Consider the following 18,512-nt stretch of genomic DNA (forward strand, 5'->3'; position numbering starts at 1 on the left):
TATTTCTGTGTTATACAGTTTCACTGTGGTTGTAGTGGGCAATAAGATTTATGGAGAATATTACTCCTAATAGATATGCCTTAGCTATAGGGATAGCTTCTTAAAAACCCTTCCAAGCAGCATGAGATAGGCACTTGCAATTATACTGATATATACATTTATACAAATACTGTTTATAAAATTCAAAAAATTAGCAAGTGAATCATTTATTGGTACTGTCTACAGGAATATACTACTCTTATTGGATGGACAGAAATTCAGAGTTTTTTATTAATCATTTCTTGTAATAATTTATACCCTAGATCTGAAAAGGAAAGACAACAATTTAAAACAGAAGTTTACATTTCAGGGTATTTCATCTAATTCAGCTGTTTGAGAGCAGGTGTAATTCAGTATATGGTTCTAATTAAAGTTTTTAATGGTTCTGATTCTTGATGGAAGGTTTGTGCTATAGTCGATTAGTGCACTGACCTTTAACCTGTGGGAAAACTAGTTTAAATCCTGCTGGAATATCAGTTTGATCCCAGTTTGTGCACATCACAAAACCGTGATGATGCTTGATGGTTTCTGATTAAGAGGGTCTTAGGATGCTGATAGCATGGGTTGCTGCTGTTTTGGACTAGGATGCATTGGGAGATCTGGGGGAGTGGAGGATGCTGTAGAATGGGACTGAAGTGCATTGACAGAGCTTGTGTAATCTCAAATTCATGAGCAGTAATTCTGTTCACAATTCATTAACTCAGAAAAAATAGAATACAAATTAGAAAATTAAGGGGGGTGCAATTGAATTCTCTTCCATTATTATAGTGGAATCTCTCTCTCTGTGCTGGAGTTAAGTTTTTTGTATTTCTATTAAAAATCTGTATGTTCTGAGGTTTCTGATTTTGGCTGTAGTTATTTGCTCTGTCCTGAAATTTTATTAACCAGTTGTTATTGAGGCCTAGTATTAGAAATCCTGAGAGAACCGAACTTGTTTTTAAATATCTGAAATATTAAAAGTTTGACGCATGCTGTTTTTCTTAGGACTGAATAGGCACAGTAGTAAATATTCCCTCAGGATCTACAAACACCACTGAATCATAGAATATCAGAGTTGGAAGGGACCTCAGGAGGTCATCTTGTCCAACCCCCTACTCAAAGCAGGACCAATCCCCAATTTTTGCCCCAGATCCCAAATGGCCCCCTCAAGGATTGTACTCACAACCCTGGGTTTAGCAGGCCAATGCTCAAACCACTGAGCTATCCCTCCCCCCAAATCTACTGGACTCTTTTGGTATCTGAATTCTTCTCTGCTTCAGAAAAAGAAGTAAATTTATACCAAAAATACTGTTTTGGGGTTCTTTTCCTAAATATTCTCATCTCCACACTTCATGTTTGGGTATTTATCTGAAGGTAGAATTACAGATCCAAATGTCTGGACAAAAGGTGGCCACTTATATATGCATCTGGGATGATTCATAGCATTTTTCAAACTGATTTACAAAGTGAGTGAGGATTCTTCCACTCTGTATGAAATGCATTATGTTCAATACACAAAAATTCTAGCTCACTTTTTGGAAGCAAGGTTCCTGAGTGATAAGAAACAGTTGGTTTTAGTGTGATGAAAACATCAAATCTGCCAAGTGGCAGTCTGCTAAAATCCTGTCAAGTTCTTTGAGTGTCATTGCCATAGGCCTTGTTTTCAACCGGGTGGGTTGCCTATACAATAAATCCCAGCTCAAACTTATTTGAAGAGGGTTGACAACCTTTATGATTTTGGGCTGGGTTTTCTTTTCTAAAACTGACTTAGTAAGAGCATTCATTGGTGTTTGATGGTAAATTAAAATGCATGTTAATGAAAAGCATTATAATTTTTTTTTTTTAAGGAAAATATTTTGATGATTGTACCTTTCTCAATCAAGGTGAACACTGGCATATGAGAGTGAACCACACAAGTGTTTCTCTGATCATTGTGTAGCAACGTTTCTGAAAGTTGGATCTTGGGAAGTATATACATCAATTATGCATAAGCAGTGGGGGGGAAGGAGTGTTGAACTGAGCTGAAAATATCCTTGAAAGGTTTTGTATTTATTTTATTGGTTTTATCTTTGAAATTTGTTAATATTGTCAATTGTCAGGCATCGTGTGTTTTATTAATCGGGTGCTATTGTGATACCACTAAAATTGTTTTCCCTCAGCAATCAAAAGAATTTAACAATTTGCTGGGATCAGTTCCCCATTGTAATTTGACATTAGCCTATTTTCTGTGTAACTTGTGTTACATTTGTGTGAGTGCCTAACTTTAATGTGAAGGTTTATAACATTTCTTAGCCACAGTTTTAGTATTCTTCTCCACTTGAGTAGAAATTCCATCAGTTATTGTACAAACCAATAATAATATTAAATCAATCTTCCTAGAAGAAAGTAGAAAAAAAAATCAAGTTTGTGTTTTTCAGGGATTATATGGCAGCATGAGCCAGAAGGTTTTAAATTATGGCAAACATCCGTGTTGGAATTTTAACCAAATTCAACCCATATAAATGTAATAAGTTAAACAGCTTTTTTTCAAGGTCAGTATAAATTGTAAGCATTGCACTATGACTGCTTTGGGCTGTATGCTTTCCATCTGTGATTCATATTTCATTAAATACACCTGAGTTTGGCATAACATTTTAGTTTCTGTTGTTTTAGGACTTGTCTGTCCAAGAAAGCCGCATTGATTTAAGTTAAGGGTGAATTTAAATCCATATAGTTAAACCAGTTCAAACGGCTGTTCGGACACTCTTATTTTTGTAAAGAATACCTTATTTCGGGTTAGCTTTAGTCAATTATGAGCAGGTATAACTAAATTGAAATAAGCCATTCTTATATAAAATAAAAATAGCCAAAAAGCCTTTTACATTGGCTTAACTATATCAATTTAAAGACTGTTCTTTGGTAGCTGGCAAATCTCATGTCACAAGTTGTTGTTGTTCTGGAACAGGAGTCTGACATCTCGAGTTATGAATTGGGCTGTTGGATTTAGAATATGTAAGTGTTCAGTGTGGCTGAGCGAGGAAAAGGGGAAAAGCAGGGCCGGCTCTGGGCACCAGCAAACGAAGCACGTGCGTGGAGCGGCACTTTTCAAGGAGCAGCACTCCAGCCTCTTTGCTTTGGTGGCATTCTGCTTGGTGCGGCAAAAAAACCTAGAGCCGGCCCTGGGGCAGAACACTTTATTTTCATTCCTAAATGCCATACCCAGAGGTGTGCTGGAGTTCTGGTATGACATTTTAGGGCTTGTCTACATGGGAAATATTTCCGGCTGTCCCAGTATAATTAAACCACTCTAGTTATACTGGTGTAACTCCCTCATGTGGACACTTTTATTTGCAGATAAGAATGTTTTTGTTTTTCTTCAGTTTAGCTTAAACCACTTCCAAAGGGACATAAGCTAACCTGGAAAAAGGCTCTCTCTTACACCAGAATATGGGCAGTTATACTAGTATAACGGTAGCGCTTTAAATTCACACCCTAATTTATACTGCTGTAACTTTCCCATGTAGTCAAGCCTTTAGCGTGTGAATGTGTGTGTGTTTATGCTTGCTGAGTGAGATCACATACTGGATATGGACAGAAAGCTGCGTGTAACAGTATAAGGGAGTCAATCTGTTTTACAAAAAAAAAAGAGGACTTGTGGCACCTTAAAGACTAACCAATGTATTTGAGCATAAGCTTCGTCGATGAAGTGAGCTACAGCTCATGAAAGCTTATGCTCAAATAAATTGGTTAGTCTCTAAGGTGCCACAAGTCCTCCTTTTCTTTTTGCGGATACAGACTAACACGGCTGCTACTCTGAAATCTGTTTTACAAGGTGTTCAGGGAGTTCATATGAGAAGCACTTCTTGTCACGTGCAAACGGTGAAATAGGTTTCAAATCAATGTTTTTAATACAAATCTGCATTTCTGAGGCTACAGGGGGTAGAGTTGCTAAAAACCAGTGTTTATTGCACTGACCACATGGAGAACTAATTCAGAATAAGCCACTCCTATTCCAATGTAAAGGCGTCAATACAGAGAGTTAATCAGGAATAGTTAATCTGTTTTAAATATGCACCCTACATTATTCCAGATTAAGTTTCGTGTGTGAACAAACTGTAAGAGTATAGGGGGAGTTCAGTGTTTTCAGACCCTGATCTGCTTTCCATCTGACTTTAATACCAATTGAGTTGTCAGAAGGGCCTTGTACTGGAATCTCTCCAACCAAGTGTTTTGTATCTTTAAACTAAACTGAACTAAGTACACACCAGCATTCAGCTGTAGGGAAGCCTCTTACTTTTCTCATGTCTGTACTGATCGTCTAACCTTTTTGGAAGAGAAGGTTACTGCTTTGAGCAGGTCTGTGTGTGGTAATGTGGCCTCACGATGCTTGTGTTAGAATAGGGCTCCCAAGGGGAGGAAGTGAGAAACCTGGCACAGGCACGGTGAACAGCCATCAACTTCCAGCATCCTCCTCAGAACCTGTTGTCCTGCTGCCCTTTACGTTCCTTGCCTTCGCAGGGTTCGGTTACCGATTGCTGGGACCGGGCGTGTTGCATTTTGCCCCAGGGGAAGGCGGCTGAGATGCTGGGGGGAAGCTCAGAGCTGTTCATCACACAGCCAGATTGCTGGCCACGTGTTTCACTGCAGCTCGTGCAAGTGTTGTCTGACTCGGGGGCCCCGCCCCCAAATAATGAGCTGCTGCTACTGAACATCTGGAGAGGGCAGGTCCTCCGGGCGGCGGCTGGAATGGGAGTAGGCCGGCAGGGAGGGGGCGCGCCCCCATTGCAGGCTCGGAGCTGGGTCCACCTCGTCCCCGGAGCCCCGGCCGTGGTGCTGCAGCTGCCCCTGCGCTCTGCCTTGCCTTGCCTTGCCTTCTCCGCCCCCCTTCCTCCCCTCCCCATCTCCCGCTCCCCTCCTCTCCTTCCTCCCCCTCCGGCGTTCCCCTCCCCCTCGCAGTTCTGCAGCAGTCGGGGCTGAAGCACACGCCGGCTTTGCGGGCTCCCGGGGCTGAGGATGCGCTCGGGCTTTTGTTCCCATTGCGCCAGGCACAGGGGCAGGTGAGTGTGGGGGGTGAGCCGGGGCTGGGTCAGTCGCTCCGCTGTTGTGTCAGGGGAGCTGGGGGCGAGCCAAGCACCCGGACCGCTGGATCAGTGCAGTTAAAGTGAAATAATGAACAAAGCATCCTGCAAAATGGAGCCAGGAGGAGGGCTGGAAACACCCCCTGTCCCCCCAATATCCCCTGACCCCAGGGACCTGCGGGCGGAATTTCTTGGGAAGCCCATGAAATGCATCTAAACCTCCCCTCCTGCTGCTGAGAGCCCAGCTCTGTGAGAAGGGATGTCCACAGACCACGGGTGGTGGGGTGCGGAAGAGGGAATAAGGCTGGTGTGGAGGAGGGGCTGCACTGTGAGAGAGGCAGGCTGCACTCAGGGGTGGGGAATGAAAGAGTGATGGAGTTGGTGGCATGGGCTGCCTGGCAGGAAGCTCAGTGGCCGGAGAGATGCTACAAAACACTTTCCCCTTTTCTTCCGTCAGCTCGAGTTCTGACTCCTGCCGAAGCTTCTCCCTGTTCCCCCGCGCCGCATCCTCTGCCCAGATGTTTAGCCAGCCAGGGTGTTAGTGTTAACCAGCTCTGGTGCCTGTGTGTGAACTTGCTGGCATGGCTGCTGCTGGGACCCAGAGCAGCAGCAGAAAGGAGGCTGTCGATTGATTTAAAGGGGAATTGTACTGCAGACAATGCTCAGCAGCAGCATCTGGAGCAGCCCTGGGGACCCAGCTACACATTGCTACACACACAGCCGGGCACAATGACAGCAGCTGCCTGGAGTAGCTGCAGGCAGCAGGCGGGAGCATGAAGTGAAGGGATCACTGCAGTGCTCAAGATGAACTCCACCTTGGTTGGCAACCAGAGCGGGCAGCCATTCTGCCTCCTGGCCATTAGCTACTTGGAGACCGTCAATTTTTGCCTCCTGGAAGTGATTATAATAGTGTTTCTCACCGTGCTGATCATTTCAGGCAATATTATAGTGATATTTGTCTTTCACTGTGCACCTTTACTGAACCATCACACCACCAGCTACTTCATCCAGACGATGGCATATGCTGACCTCCTGGTGGGTGTGAGCTGTCTGGTGCCTTCTTTGTCCTTACTCCACTATCCCATTGTTTTGAGAGAGTCGTTGGTCTGCCAGGTCTTTGGTTATGTGGTATCCGTGCTCAAGAGCGTCTCCATGGCCTCACTGGCTTGCATTAGCATTGATAGGTACCTTGCCATCACCAAACCACTGACCTACAATACTCTGGTCACCCCTTGGAGACTCCGCATCTGCATCCTGATTATTTGGTTGTACTCCTGTGTAGTCTTCTTACCTGCCTTCTTTCACTGGGGAAAGCCTGGATATCATGGGGATGTGTTTCAGTGGTGCGCCAACTCCTGGTACACTGATCGCTATTTCACTGTCTTCATCGTGATGATGCTCTATGCTCCTGCTGCTTTCATTGTCTGCTTCACATACTTCAATATCTTCCGCATCTGCCAGCAGCACACCAAGGAAATCAATGAAAGGCGAGTGCGCTTCAGCTCCCAGGACGGTGAGGCTGGGGAGGCACAGCACTGCCCTGATAAGCGCTATGCCATGGTTCTCTTCCGCATCACCAGTGTCTTCTACATCCTCTGGTTGCCCTACATCATCTATTTTTTGCTGGAGAGCTCTGCTGTCTATAGAAACCACACTGCATCCTTTTTGACCACTTGGCTTGCCATTAGCAACAGTTTCTGCAACTGTGTCATTTACAGTCTCTCCAACAGTGTTTTTCAGAAGGGGCTCAAGCGCCTCTCAGGGGTTGTTTGCACCTCCTGTGCAAGACAGAGGGTAGCTAAGGACTCCTCAACCTCTAGGAGCAAAAGACCTTCCAATGGATTCCATGTCTAAGGAGCAGATCGCTGTGACTGAGAAATGCAGGCAGTTATGTAAATTGCCAAATAAGTTAAATACTGTTTTAAGATGTCCAGGTTAGAAAAAGGGTTTCTGAGAAATGCTGCTGACAAAAAATCAGGAGCATGTATTATTGTTTTCACTTTAAATTTCATCATGGTGTTAGGGTCCGTGACGTGTGACCTCCATGCTCATTTTAAGAATAAAGCTGTATCCTGACACTTTTTCCGGCATGACTGAATGTAGTGCGGGTGTGAGCTTCAGCAAAAATTTTTTTTGTTTTGTTCTTGCAGCTTTACGAGGCTGTTTCAAGATTTATGCGTCACATGGAAATGATTTCTCTCAAGTGGAAGTGTTATAGTGTAATGGTATATTACAGGGATTTTTTTGTGTATGCCAAAGCATATTAACTCTGTGTGTTCTTACACTGCAATATAAGGGGCCAAATGGTTTGTCTTTCAGCTCTAGTAGACAGAGCTCTAGAATATAGTGAATAATGTGAATACTTTAACATTAACTTAAACTTGTAATGAGGCATGAATTCAGCAATGTGATCAAAACAGTGAGACACTTTTGAAAACTGATCTGGTCTCTGTGCCCCATTTTACTAGTAGAATACTTGTATGTGATTGGAGTACAGTATTGGCATTTTTCTTTTTGTTTGTGTAGTAACCAGAACAACTTGGATCAGACCAAATTTAGTGGTTTAATAAAACATTTTTTATAAGCTCAGAAAAAATAGTTGCTGGTTTATGACCTCCAAATCGTGGCAGTGGTTTGAGGATGATGCCTAATTGTGAAAATTATTCTCAAAACACTAGAGAAAAGCCACTTCTGTTTAGAAATTACTCAAGAACAACTAAAAAAATCTGACCTGTTTTTATCTGAATTGTTCTGATATTTTACATACTGGAATTTAAGGGGGAAAAGAGAGAGAATTTGTTGTCTAACCAGCTAAGGAAACTATGTTATAAATTTAACTACAGCATTTGAGTTATAGATAACTGAACACACAGCTAAATCAGGCATTTCTCTTTAATCCCATGAAGCCTAAAGAAGGTTTGAATATAGCAGGAGCTAATTCCTTTTGGCCAGCATCCTTCCTAAACTGATCAAACAAAGTGCACTATCTGAAAAACAAAGTTTCAGTGACTACAACTTCTTAGGGCTGATTTAGAATGGAGGCTTTTTGTGTGCTGTAATGTCATCAGGAATGCACTGTGGCCCTCAACTTAATTCATTCTCTTTAAAAATGCCATTACTCTTTATTGATGCATGGTGTGCTATTTTAGTCGCTAAAGTATCTGCAAAGTATAAATTCTTAACAGTAATGGATTATATTTTTCCATCTCAGTGTCCTCAATACAGGGATGTTTTTTCCCCCCTAATATAATACGTACCACAACCTGTCTACAGCTCACTGTTTTCAGCATGCACCCAATCTCTGTGTGCAATAGGAGTGGGTTCTGGGGAATTCTTTGAGCTCTCCACATGTGTAGGAGTTGCAGTCAGTGTGTGCTCTCAGTGCACAGAGGGACTGAAGGAATCCTAAGACCTGGAGAAGTCTCTCCAGCTCAAGGGAGAAATCACAGTTTGTGTTATAAAATATGTTTAAATCAGATCTTGGTTTTCTACCATAGTATGTCATCCATGACGAAAATTTATAAAGATAACTTCCTTCTGTAGATCCTCCAAAATGTAAGAACAAAGGCTGTTGATACCCTGTTGCCTTCGTGGCCACTTTATTAATAATTATTTGCATTGTGGCACACCTAGAGACCCAGGGCCCCTTTTGCTTGGCACTGTGCAAATATAAAACTGAGACAGTCCCTACCTCTATAGAACATGATATCTAAATTTAAGGCTAAAGACAACAGGTGCATATGACTGACAGCAGTGGGGAGCTGAGGGTAACAGTGAGACAGTTATGAAAGATGTAATAAGCAAGGGTTGCACCAGCTGGCTCATCGGTCTCAAGTGTTTTGTAAGCATTATAGCATAGGTGGTTTTTAAGGAGAGATTTAAAGCTTGAAGTCACTCATATTTAGCATTTATGCTCAGTATTATTGAAATACCGCTTCATGCAAAACACCCCTGTTTTCCTATGGTTCTAAGCTGTAGTTAAAGTTCAAAGTGTTTGAGCAGATATAATCTAAGCATTAAAATAGCATTTAACATCAAGATGATTTATGTCAGGTTTATCCACTGGGTCCTAAAATCCATCACAGTAAGGTTTTAGGCGTAAGTGGAGGTCTGAGGGCAAATATTGCTGCATCTTTCAGTTTGTGCACCAGGAAGAACCAGTTGAATGTGACTTAGTGTACAATATATTTGGGAATACGTGAATTTAGCAAAAGTGGGGAGCCTAAATGCTGACATTAGTATTTAGCTTATGTTGGAGCAGATGCCAGCTTTACCCAACTGGCCCCAGAGCTGTATTCAAAATACAACAGTTTACAGCTGCGGATATTTTTAAAACTTGACTTGGGAACAGCTGAACAAGTCAACATTATTCTGATGGCTAGAAGGAAGGTAGCGCAGCTGTGTCTTACAGCTGTGAGATTCACTTACAAAGTGTTTATTAAAAACTAGGCTTTTGCTCCCTCTCAATTGCCATATTCAAATACACCATCAGTTTCATTTTATCTCAAAATCTTCGTCAGTGAAGTTGCTTTTCATGAGACACAGGAAGCAGAACCTGGACTTCTAGGGAATTAAAAATCAGAACAAATTTTAGATACATCTTAGTTTCATATGCAACATTTTTCACAGATGCTTCTGAAAGGTGAAGCAGTCTCCGGCTGCACGGTTAGCATTAGGCTGGTTTTGTCTCAACTGCATCTAAATTTTTTGTTTTAAAATATCTTTCATATACTCCTTTCATTTGACAGAGTGGTAGATTTGTATTTAGTTTAAAAGCTGCTGCACCACATTCATATCACACATAACTATTGACTTTAGTGAAGTTACATCACAGTTGAATCGGTCCCTGTGTGCTTGAGACCAAGTGAGGAAGAAATAATTTTACACTCTATTACCTTGTTTTGTCAGGAGTTCACTTAACTTCATTTGGTACGTAGTTGACATGAGGCATAGTGCTTGTTTTCAGGGACTGTCAGCACTATTGATGCTATGAACTGTTACACAGCAGACTTCATAGTCAGATCGTTTTCATAGCTACATTTGAAAGTTAGTCCTTGTGCTTCGCTGTACTTGTTTGAGTTTTCATAATACTTTACAGAATAGTAAATACTGACCAGGACAATTGCACAAACAAATGCGACAAAGAGAGCATAGATGTAAACATTATTTGTATTTTCATAAAAATGTTAAGTCTGCTATGAAACTTCCATGAGTTTAAGTGGTTAAATGAATTCACTTTAATTTCAAATTTGTATCTGGGGCTTTACATTCTATTTTTTATTAGGTTATCTGACTCATTTTCAGATCCAGCTGGGTGAGGGTTTATAACTTGTTTAATTACTGGATGGAATTCACTTGGCATTTTTGAGTCCCACAGGGAAGCATTTTCACATGCATAGCTTTTCAGAAAGTGACATAATTTATGTAGCTCATCCAATATTCTCATACTGAAAAAGAAAAGACTTAAATTATTGGAGGTTGAGGTTGTAGTGTATTGCTATTTTAAAATAGTTTCAAAAGGAGAAAACGTGCAAATTGTTAATCTTCTAATTCAAATCCAGTGACAATTTTGTTAATATGGAGAGTTCCTTTCTAGGGGAGGTAAAAAGAGGATGATAGCTTTGTGCTATCAAATTCTGCATTTACATGTGGGTATTTCTTCACTCCCCATTTTATAGTCTTAATTTACTAGTGCATGTTTTGAACTTTAGGGTCCTAATTGTTCAGTAGAATTTCAGACTTATACCTTCCTTTGGTACTTGGCTTCCATTACTGTAGTATCTGAGCACCTCACAATCTTTAATATCCTTACACCACCTTTGTGAGATAGGGAAATAATCCGTTTTACAGATGGAGACTTCAGACCCAGAGAAAATAAATGACCTACCTAATGTCAAGCTGGAGGAGCAAAGAATCGAACCTGGGTCTCCCAACTCCCAGACCCTAACCATGGCATTATCATTTAAAAAAAAAATAGCAGGAAGTTTCACAGGTAAGATGCTCATCTACTTGGAAAATGACAAACATAGGGCCCCAATTAACATCCTTCCTGTGAGAACACCACCAACTCAATACCCAACATTGATAAGCAAATATCCCTTGCTGTATGTGCAGACAGTCACACTATCTGATACACTGAACTTCCACAAGTCAAGAAAAGCTGAAGTGCTTCAACCAAGCAGTATGCCACCATCAGAGTTTGCAGGTTAAAGTCAGTGGGACTGGTGCTCCGAAGTGACTAAAGTGCTTTTGAGAATCCAGCCCTCAGGAGACTGTTTGGGTTTATGCGATTAGCTTTAAGCTTTCATTTTTGAACATTTTGGCCCGTGTCTCTAAAAGTTAATAGTTTTGTTTAATGTATTGAAAGTCTGAATTAATTATTGTTAACCCCCAAGGCCATTTTGTTTTGGAATTACAAAGACTTTGTCACCAAGAAGTTTAATAAAAACTTTTAGACCCGGATGCTGAAAACACTTTTGCGTGTGCATAGATCCATTGAAATCAATCGGGTTGTTTATGCAAGTAAAGTTACATACCAGGTGAGGTGTTTGCAGGTTCAGGGCCTTAATTTTCAATATTTTATTTTTCACACTAAACAGTTTTGCAAAATTCAGTAAACTACACTACAGTAGTGGCTTTTTAAATAAAAACAGCACTTATAATTTAGTTAAATATAAATTTTGATCTAAAGAGGCAACAACACATTTTCAAATTAGTTTTACAAAACCTCAACCTGATTTAAATTAAAAAAAAAAAATCAAAACGGCTTCAAAATCAAAATCAAAACCTGTGCCATATGAAAAATGATGAACCCCACTTCTGTTGAAGTACAAGAGATTGTAAAGGCCATCACTGTTTCTAATTTTAGAAACCGGGAGATGAGTAGGAATCTTCCCTTTTTAGGCAACTTTGTGAAACTAAGATCTTCTGCAAACCCTTTCCCCAGTAAACTGCTGTTTAGAGTCAGAGCCATCTGCATGCTAGGAGAAGAACAGAAACTCTGCATTTGTGTTTTCAGCATAGAATTAGTGCCTGTTCCCACTTGCTTGATATGCCTGTGGCTCCCAAGCTGTACACTGCACTACTTTTCCATACACATTAATGAACAGTGTGTCTCCAGAAATGCAGCAGGTCTCTAGGGAACAACCATCACATGGCTGGATTTAGGTTCCAGGCGCTAGTATTGCTCATAAATGACCTCAGAGAAGCCAATCATGCTACAGTCTGGTATTCACTTTAGAGATTCTCCAGTTCTTTGTATTAATTGTTAGGTGATTTAAATTAGGTTTGACTGAGCACAGGTTATAGCTCCTCAGCCTTAGTTATAGGTAATCAGATTGCTGTACCATCAAGTTTCATAGGCTGCCTCCAACAAGAACAATACTTTGTCCTTCAGAGGAAAGTGAAAATCCCCCATAGTGCGCCTAACCAGTTGTGCAGTACTGTACATAGAATCATACAACTGGAAGGGATCTTGAGAGGTCATCTAGTCCAGTCCCCTGCACTCATGGCAGGACTAAGTATTATCTAGACCATTCCTGACAGGTGTTTGTCTAACCTGGTCTTAAAAATCTCCATCGATGGAGATTCCACAACCTCTCTGAGCAATTTATTCCAGTGCTGAACCATCCTGACAATTAGGAAGGTTTTCCTAATGTCCAACCTAAACCGCCCTTGCTGCAATTTAAGCCCATTGTTTCTTGTCCTATCCTCAGAGGTTAAGGAGAATAACTTTTCTCCCTCCTTCTTGTAACAACTTTTTATATACTTGAAAACTGTTACCATGTCCCTCGGCCGTTTCTTCTCCAGACTAAACAAACCCAATTTTTTTTCAATCTTCCCTCATAGGTCATGTTTTTCTAGACCTTTTATCATTTTTGTTGCTCTTCTCTAGACTTTCTCCAAGTTGTCCACATCTTTCCTGAAACGTGGTGCCCAGAACTGGACACACTACTGCTATTGAGGCCTAATCAGTGCGGAGTAGAGTGGAAGAATTACTTCTTGTGTCCTGCTTACAACACTCCTACTAATACATCCCAGAATTATGTTTGCTTTTTTGGTAACAGTGTTACGCTTTTGACTCATATTTGGCTTGTTATCCAGTGTGACCCCCAGATCCCTTTCCACAGTACTCCTGCCTAGGCAATCATTTCCCATTTTGTATGTGTGCAACTGATTGTTCCTTCCTAAGTGGAGTACTTTGCATTTGTCCTTATTAAATTTCATCTTCTTTTCTTCAGACCATTTCTCCAGTTTGTCCAGATCATTTTGGATTTTAATCCTATCCTCCAAAGCACTTGCAATGCCTCCCAGTTTGGTATCAGCCACAAACTTTTAAGTGTAGAGAGGGAGTGTTTCCTGACTCTTATAGACTATCCTTCTATTGCATGAGATCCAGTTTCCCTTAGCTTAGTCTGCATAGGTACAAATAATAATTCTCACGTAATCCCCTTTTTAAGCATGAGCCTCAGTAACATCACAGATGCATAAATTATGGTGCCTCTGTGTTTGTGCTCTGTGTACCTGGTCTGTGCTAGTACTTCACAGTGACCGTTTTGGAGAGACCTCCATGTCAGCAGATGGGCAAATGCAGGATGGTGGTGAAATTATGTCCGCATAATATTTTTCTGAGATGAAAGCTGTCTAAATTTAAAACCTATTTTTTATACACATGTATGCAGAAAGATTTAACGAAAGAAACTAAAGGACATGACCAGCTAGCAAAATAAAATATGTTTATAATTAAGTAATTACGTGAAAGATACTATGCCAGAAATGATATAAAATGTGCAGTTACATCAGTGCCATGAAATAGTTCATTTGGAGTGGGGCGAATGACAGTAAAGTTCTTTCTGCTGTAGAATTTGTCTTGTATACCATATACTCATTCTTGTAAACTGACATCTACTCTTTTCATTTTGGATTTATGACATTACAAAGATGTCCTCCACGCATGTAGTGTGCAGACCCCAGTCAGCTCACTTCTGAACAAAATCCAGGCACAGTCAAATCCTAAATAGCAAGCTAGTTCCCTATTCCACCCCAGAGCCTCCCTATCTGTACTCCATTCCCTAAATGCCATCGCTTCCCATGCAGTTCTGAACATCCTTCTCTGTTAGTTTGCGCTTTTCCTTTGTGTGTTTTAGTGTCTACATGCTTACTCTGCAAAATTTTGAACTGTGAAACCCCTCTGGTGACAACTTTTGTGTGACTTGGAAAGATAGACTTGTAGTTAAGACACTGGAAAGGGGCTCAGGAAATCTACGTTAATTTCCTGGCACCGTGTGACCTTTCTTTGCCCCCAATAAAAGGGGGGTAATTAATTAATGATTGTGAAGTGTTCAGTTACTATGATTATTAGGGTGAAGGGGGGTTTATATAAGACCCTAGATAGACCTAGCACTTCTGTTCTCAGCTAATCTGTTATGTTTCCCTTGATGAGCAAATCTTTGTCAGTTAACCACATGAGAGGTAGCTTATACCAGTACTTGACTCATTGGTGATTTTTTTCCCACCTCTACTCTTTATTTCCTCATCTGTATGATTTGAGGCCACCTCTCTTATTGAACGTAGTTTGTTCCTTTTGACTTGACAAATTCCCAGTTCGGTTTTGAATTCTTTTGCTATAAGGAAATACTTGCTTCTCCCTCCTTTCTCCCCTTCCCCCCCGCCCCCCCCAGGGGACTTAAGAGTCTGTATTTGTTGAGTAAAGTATTACTTAAATGTAAATTAAGTTGTGGTCCACATCTGCATTATTACAGGTTTCAGAGTAACAGCCGTGTTAGTCTGTATTCGCAAAAAGAAAAGGATGACTTGTGGCACCTTAATTGGTTAGTCTCTAAGGTGCCACAGGTACTCCTTTTCTATCTGCATTATTGTTTGTTTAATGATAGTGGCAAATAGAAACGTTTCTGTAGATGCGTATTCAAGGTGTCTGTTAGTTTGGCCATAAAATCAGTATTTAATCAAATATTAAACCTCTTGAGTTTTGAAATTGAATTAAAACATTTAAATTATAATCAGTTGTGTGCTTGCAACCAGATTTAACTTGGTGCCTCAGCCTGGGGCACTTTATTAATCTGTTTTGCTAATTTAAGTGACTAAATATTTAGAGAATCAATTTAGACCAGACACTTTGTTAAAGTTTTCATTGTCTTGGTCTGAGAATTTGAAGAGCAATGTCAGGAATACTAAACAGGTGACAAAATCTGAGCAGGTCTAGGAAGCTGCAACAGGGATCTGTGACTTGCAAAGGGACATTGATAAGAAACTGTCTTGCACTGATCTGACCTATTAGCTTTATTCAGTCATCAGTTTCTAGTATTCGTGCTGGTCAACACTTTAAAAAAAAAAGTTTGATAGTTTTTGCTCTTTTAAATAACTTTTTGAAATTCCAAATAGATGCATACTGTTGTCATATTAAACTTAAAATCCTAGATTTTGATTCAACAAAATATTTGAATATACTGATCATTAACTGTGTTTACGTACTGTACTGCATCTCAGTCTTTCCTTTTCATTAAGGTGCCTATTTGGTATGATGTGGGAGTGTGGCTCAGTGGTTAAAGTTGGGGAAGGGAATCTGGTTTCACTTCTGTTTTTTTTACCCATTTGTGAGATGAGGATGATAATTCCAGTTCAGAGGGAAATGGAGACAATTAAATGAATATTTGATATCCTTAGATGGAATGGGTTAGATAAGTGCATATAATGCAAAGCCCATATAAAGATGAGATGAATATGTACAGATATATCCATACATATACTAGTTCTTAAATATTGCAAGTTTCACATGATACAAAGAGAAAACATATGCTTAATCAAAATAAGTCACTACTTTTACCAAAATGAAAAACAAAAGTTTTCTTTTGGTGTTTCAGCTTTTTAATGGATCCATGAAAATAAATAATTAGATGAATGGAAGACCAAATCTTTAGTTGGCAAGAGTATAAAGAGATTCATCAGGGGAAGTATAAATAAACATTCTGCTAGAGTGGCTTTAGTATATAGTGCTAGTGATTTTCTTTGTGAAATCTTTTGTTTGAATATGATGTAAGGCTTTGATCTTTAGCTGACTTTAAAATTGCTAATTTCATAAGGTTGTGAAAGTACTACAATATGAAAAATTAATAGATATTTCATCACATACTATTACAAGTATTTTGTTAAAAGACCTGTTAAAATGTTTTCCGTAGCAATTGTCAACAAAGAAATTGTCTAGTGCACAGGGAAAGAAAAAATACATAGATTCATGTTCTGAGCAAGCTAGCAGTCTAAGAAACATTTATTTTCCTGATCTTGCCCATTTGGTGGGATATGGTATTTCTTGAAGATAAAATGCTGTATCACTTAAGAATCTTAGTCAGGCTCACTGAAAGAAATGGCACAGTTGGTCCTTTCAGATAACAGAAAGCAATGTTGTCTTCAGCCTCAGTTCTGGTCTATCTGGAAAGATTTGCAAAATATATGTCATTCCAGAATTCCATATTTAAAAAGAATGCTGTACAACACAGCATTCTGCAAGTTGCTGAGCTGATAAGTTGCTCTCCATGTATTACCTTTGAAATTCAGCTTCCATCTTAACTCTGTTGGGTAAAAATTGAGTATTCATCCTCCTTATTCTGACAGTGAATGCAGCAGGATGGAAACTAGTTTGCAGTTTCTAACCTTGGGCTTCCGTCTGGCTCTTAATACCGGTGATGTTTTCTTTCTGCATGGGTTTAGAAATTTTAAACGTAACTTAAAAATGGATTTTTCACATGCTGTTAAACTACAAGCATGAATGACTTCTCATGTATGCCCATTCAGGTTGCTTTGCTGAGGAAAATACAGTAGATAAAGCATTATTTTAAAGGCCTCTTGGTTTATCTATCTCCTCCCTTCAGGGTAGTAGTGGGCAAGGCAAACTTTAGTATATTCTGTGGAGAATTGCCATCTGGTATCGGCTTAGTGGCTTCATGTGGAATTTCGTTTGGGTCTGAGTCCTGTTCCCAGTGAACAGGTGTTCACCTCACAAAAGCTGTCACAATTAGCACTCTTTTTTAAAGTGTGAAGAGCAAGGCAAAGAATAGATTAAATGTGTTTGTAAAGCATTTTGCATACCTTTTTAGGTGCTGGAAAATAGTTAACGTAAAAGGGAGAAAAAGAGCCTTGATGTGGAAAAAAACCAAAACCAATGCAGTTTAGACACTGAGGTGAAAAACACACAAGTGGATTTTGGGATCAGTCCAATCCCTGCGTTTGAGACTTTTCTAAGGTGCAGTGTTTTGATTGTGAAGCAGTGTAAAGGTTTTAGGTCATGTCAACACTACCACTTAATGTTGGTAAAATTTATTCCACTGAGGAGTGTGGGGAAAAAACCACCATCCTGAGTGACGTAAGTTTCACCAACATAAGTGGTATTGTGCACAGTGCTATGTCCGTGGGAGAGCTACCAATGCTGCTTGTGGAGGTGGTTTTATTATGTCGACGGGAGAGCTCTCTCCCATCATCACAGAGCGGCTACATGAGTGATCTCACAGTAGCACAGCTGCACCAGTACAGCTGTTCCACTGTAAGCTCATTAGTGTAGATATGGTCTTAGTTTCAGCCCTGGCTCTTTCATTCTTAATCTGTCCCTGGATTTGTCCCATTTTGTGTGCCGAAACGGGACATTTGGTATCTAAGGAGACAGCTGAAGATTTGTTGTGGCTCTAAATATATATATGTGTATATTTTGTGCCAAGTTGAAACTACTAAGAAAAAAAAAACAACAAAAAGAAAACCAACCTAAGAGTACTTTAACCTATTATTTCAATCGGGATTCCTGTAGCTGACTTTTCAACTAAGGCTAATAATAGGAAACCTTAAGATTTTAGGCCAAGCTACAAATATTACTGATTTTAAAATAGTACAAATATTTTCAGATGTTAAATGGGAATAGAATAAATTGAAGCATGTAAAATACTTGATCCTAAGTCCTTATGTATTTCCAAAAGTGAATTATATCTGCTACTGAGAGAACTCAGAAACAAATGTATCTTTCACACTGAGATGCTCTGTGCTGCAGCAGTGTAAAGCATCTCTTAGCCTGTTAACTTTTTTTTATCAGTGCATGTATGCTGGGGGGGTTTTTTTAAAGAAAGAAACAAAACACAAAAGGAAACCAAAGCACCAATATAAAGCGTGGAGCTGCAGTAGGACATGTAATTTTAAGTATGTTGATACGGTTCTTCGAGAATTCTCAGAACACTTGGAGCATCCATTACCAACATTTTCCTTCCTGAGAAAACTGCAGAAATTTCAATCATTGTTCCACTGGGTTACATTTTTTTGTTTGCTGTTTACTTTGGATTAATGTAATCTTGATACATATTACAATTTAAAGGGCTATTGAAACATTTCAAACTACTGACATGGCAACCTAGGATTGTCTGTTCTCTTAATATACAGATCATG

General features: G+C 39.9%; 2 protein-coding genes across 3 annotated transcripts in view; both read left to right on the forward strand.

Moving 5' to 3' along the window:
- Positions 1–18,512, forward strand: part of RABGAP1 (RAB GTPase activating protein 1) — a 127,719-nt gene that overhangs the window by 63,920 nt on the left and 45,287 nt on the right. The window lies entirely within an intron of this gene.
- GPR21 (G protein-coupled receptor 21) lies at positions 5,880–7,127 on the forward strand. Its single transcript, XM_077836094.1, has one exon. It carries the CDS (start codon positions 5,880–5,882, stop codon positions 6,927–6,929), a length of 1,050 nt encoding a protein of 349 aa, XP_077692220.1. The 3' UTR covers positions 6,930–7,127.

Source organism: Eretmochelys imbricata, chromosome 16, assembly GCF_965152235.1.
Source record: "Eretmochelys imbricata isolate rEreImb1 chromosome 16, rEreImb1.hap1, whole genome shotgun sequence".
Classification (NCBI taxonomy): domain Eukaryota; kingdom Metazoa; phylum Chordata; order Testudines; family Cheloniidae; genus Eretmochelys; species Eretmochelys imbricata.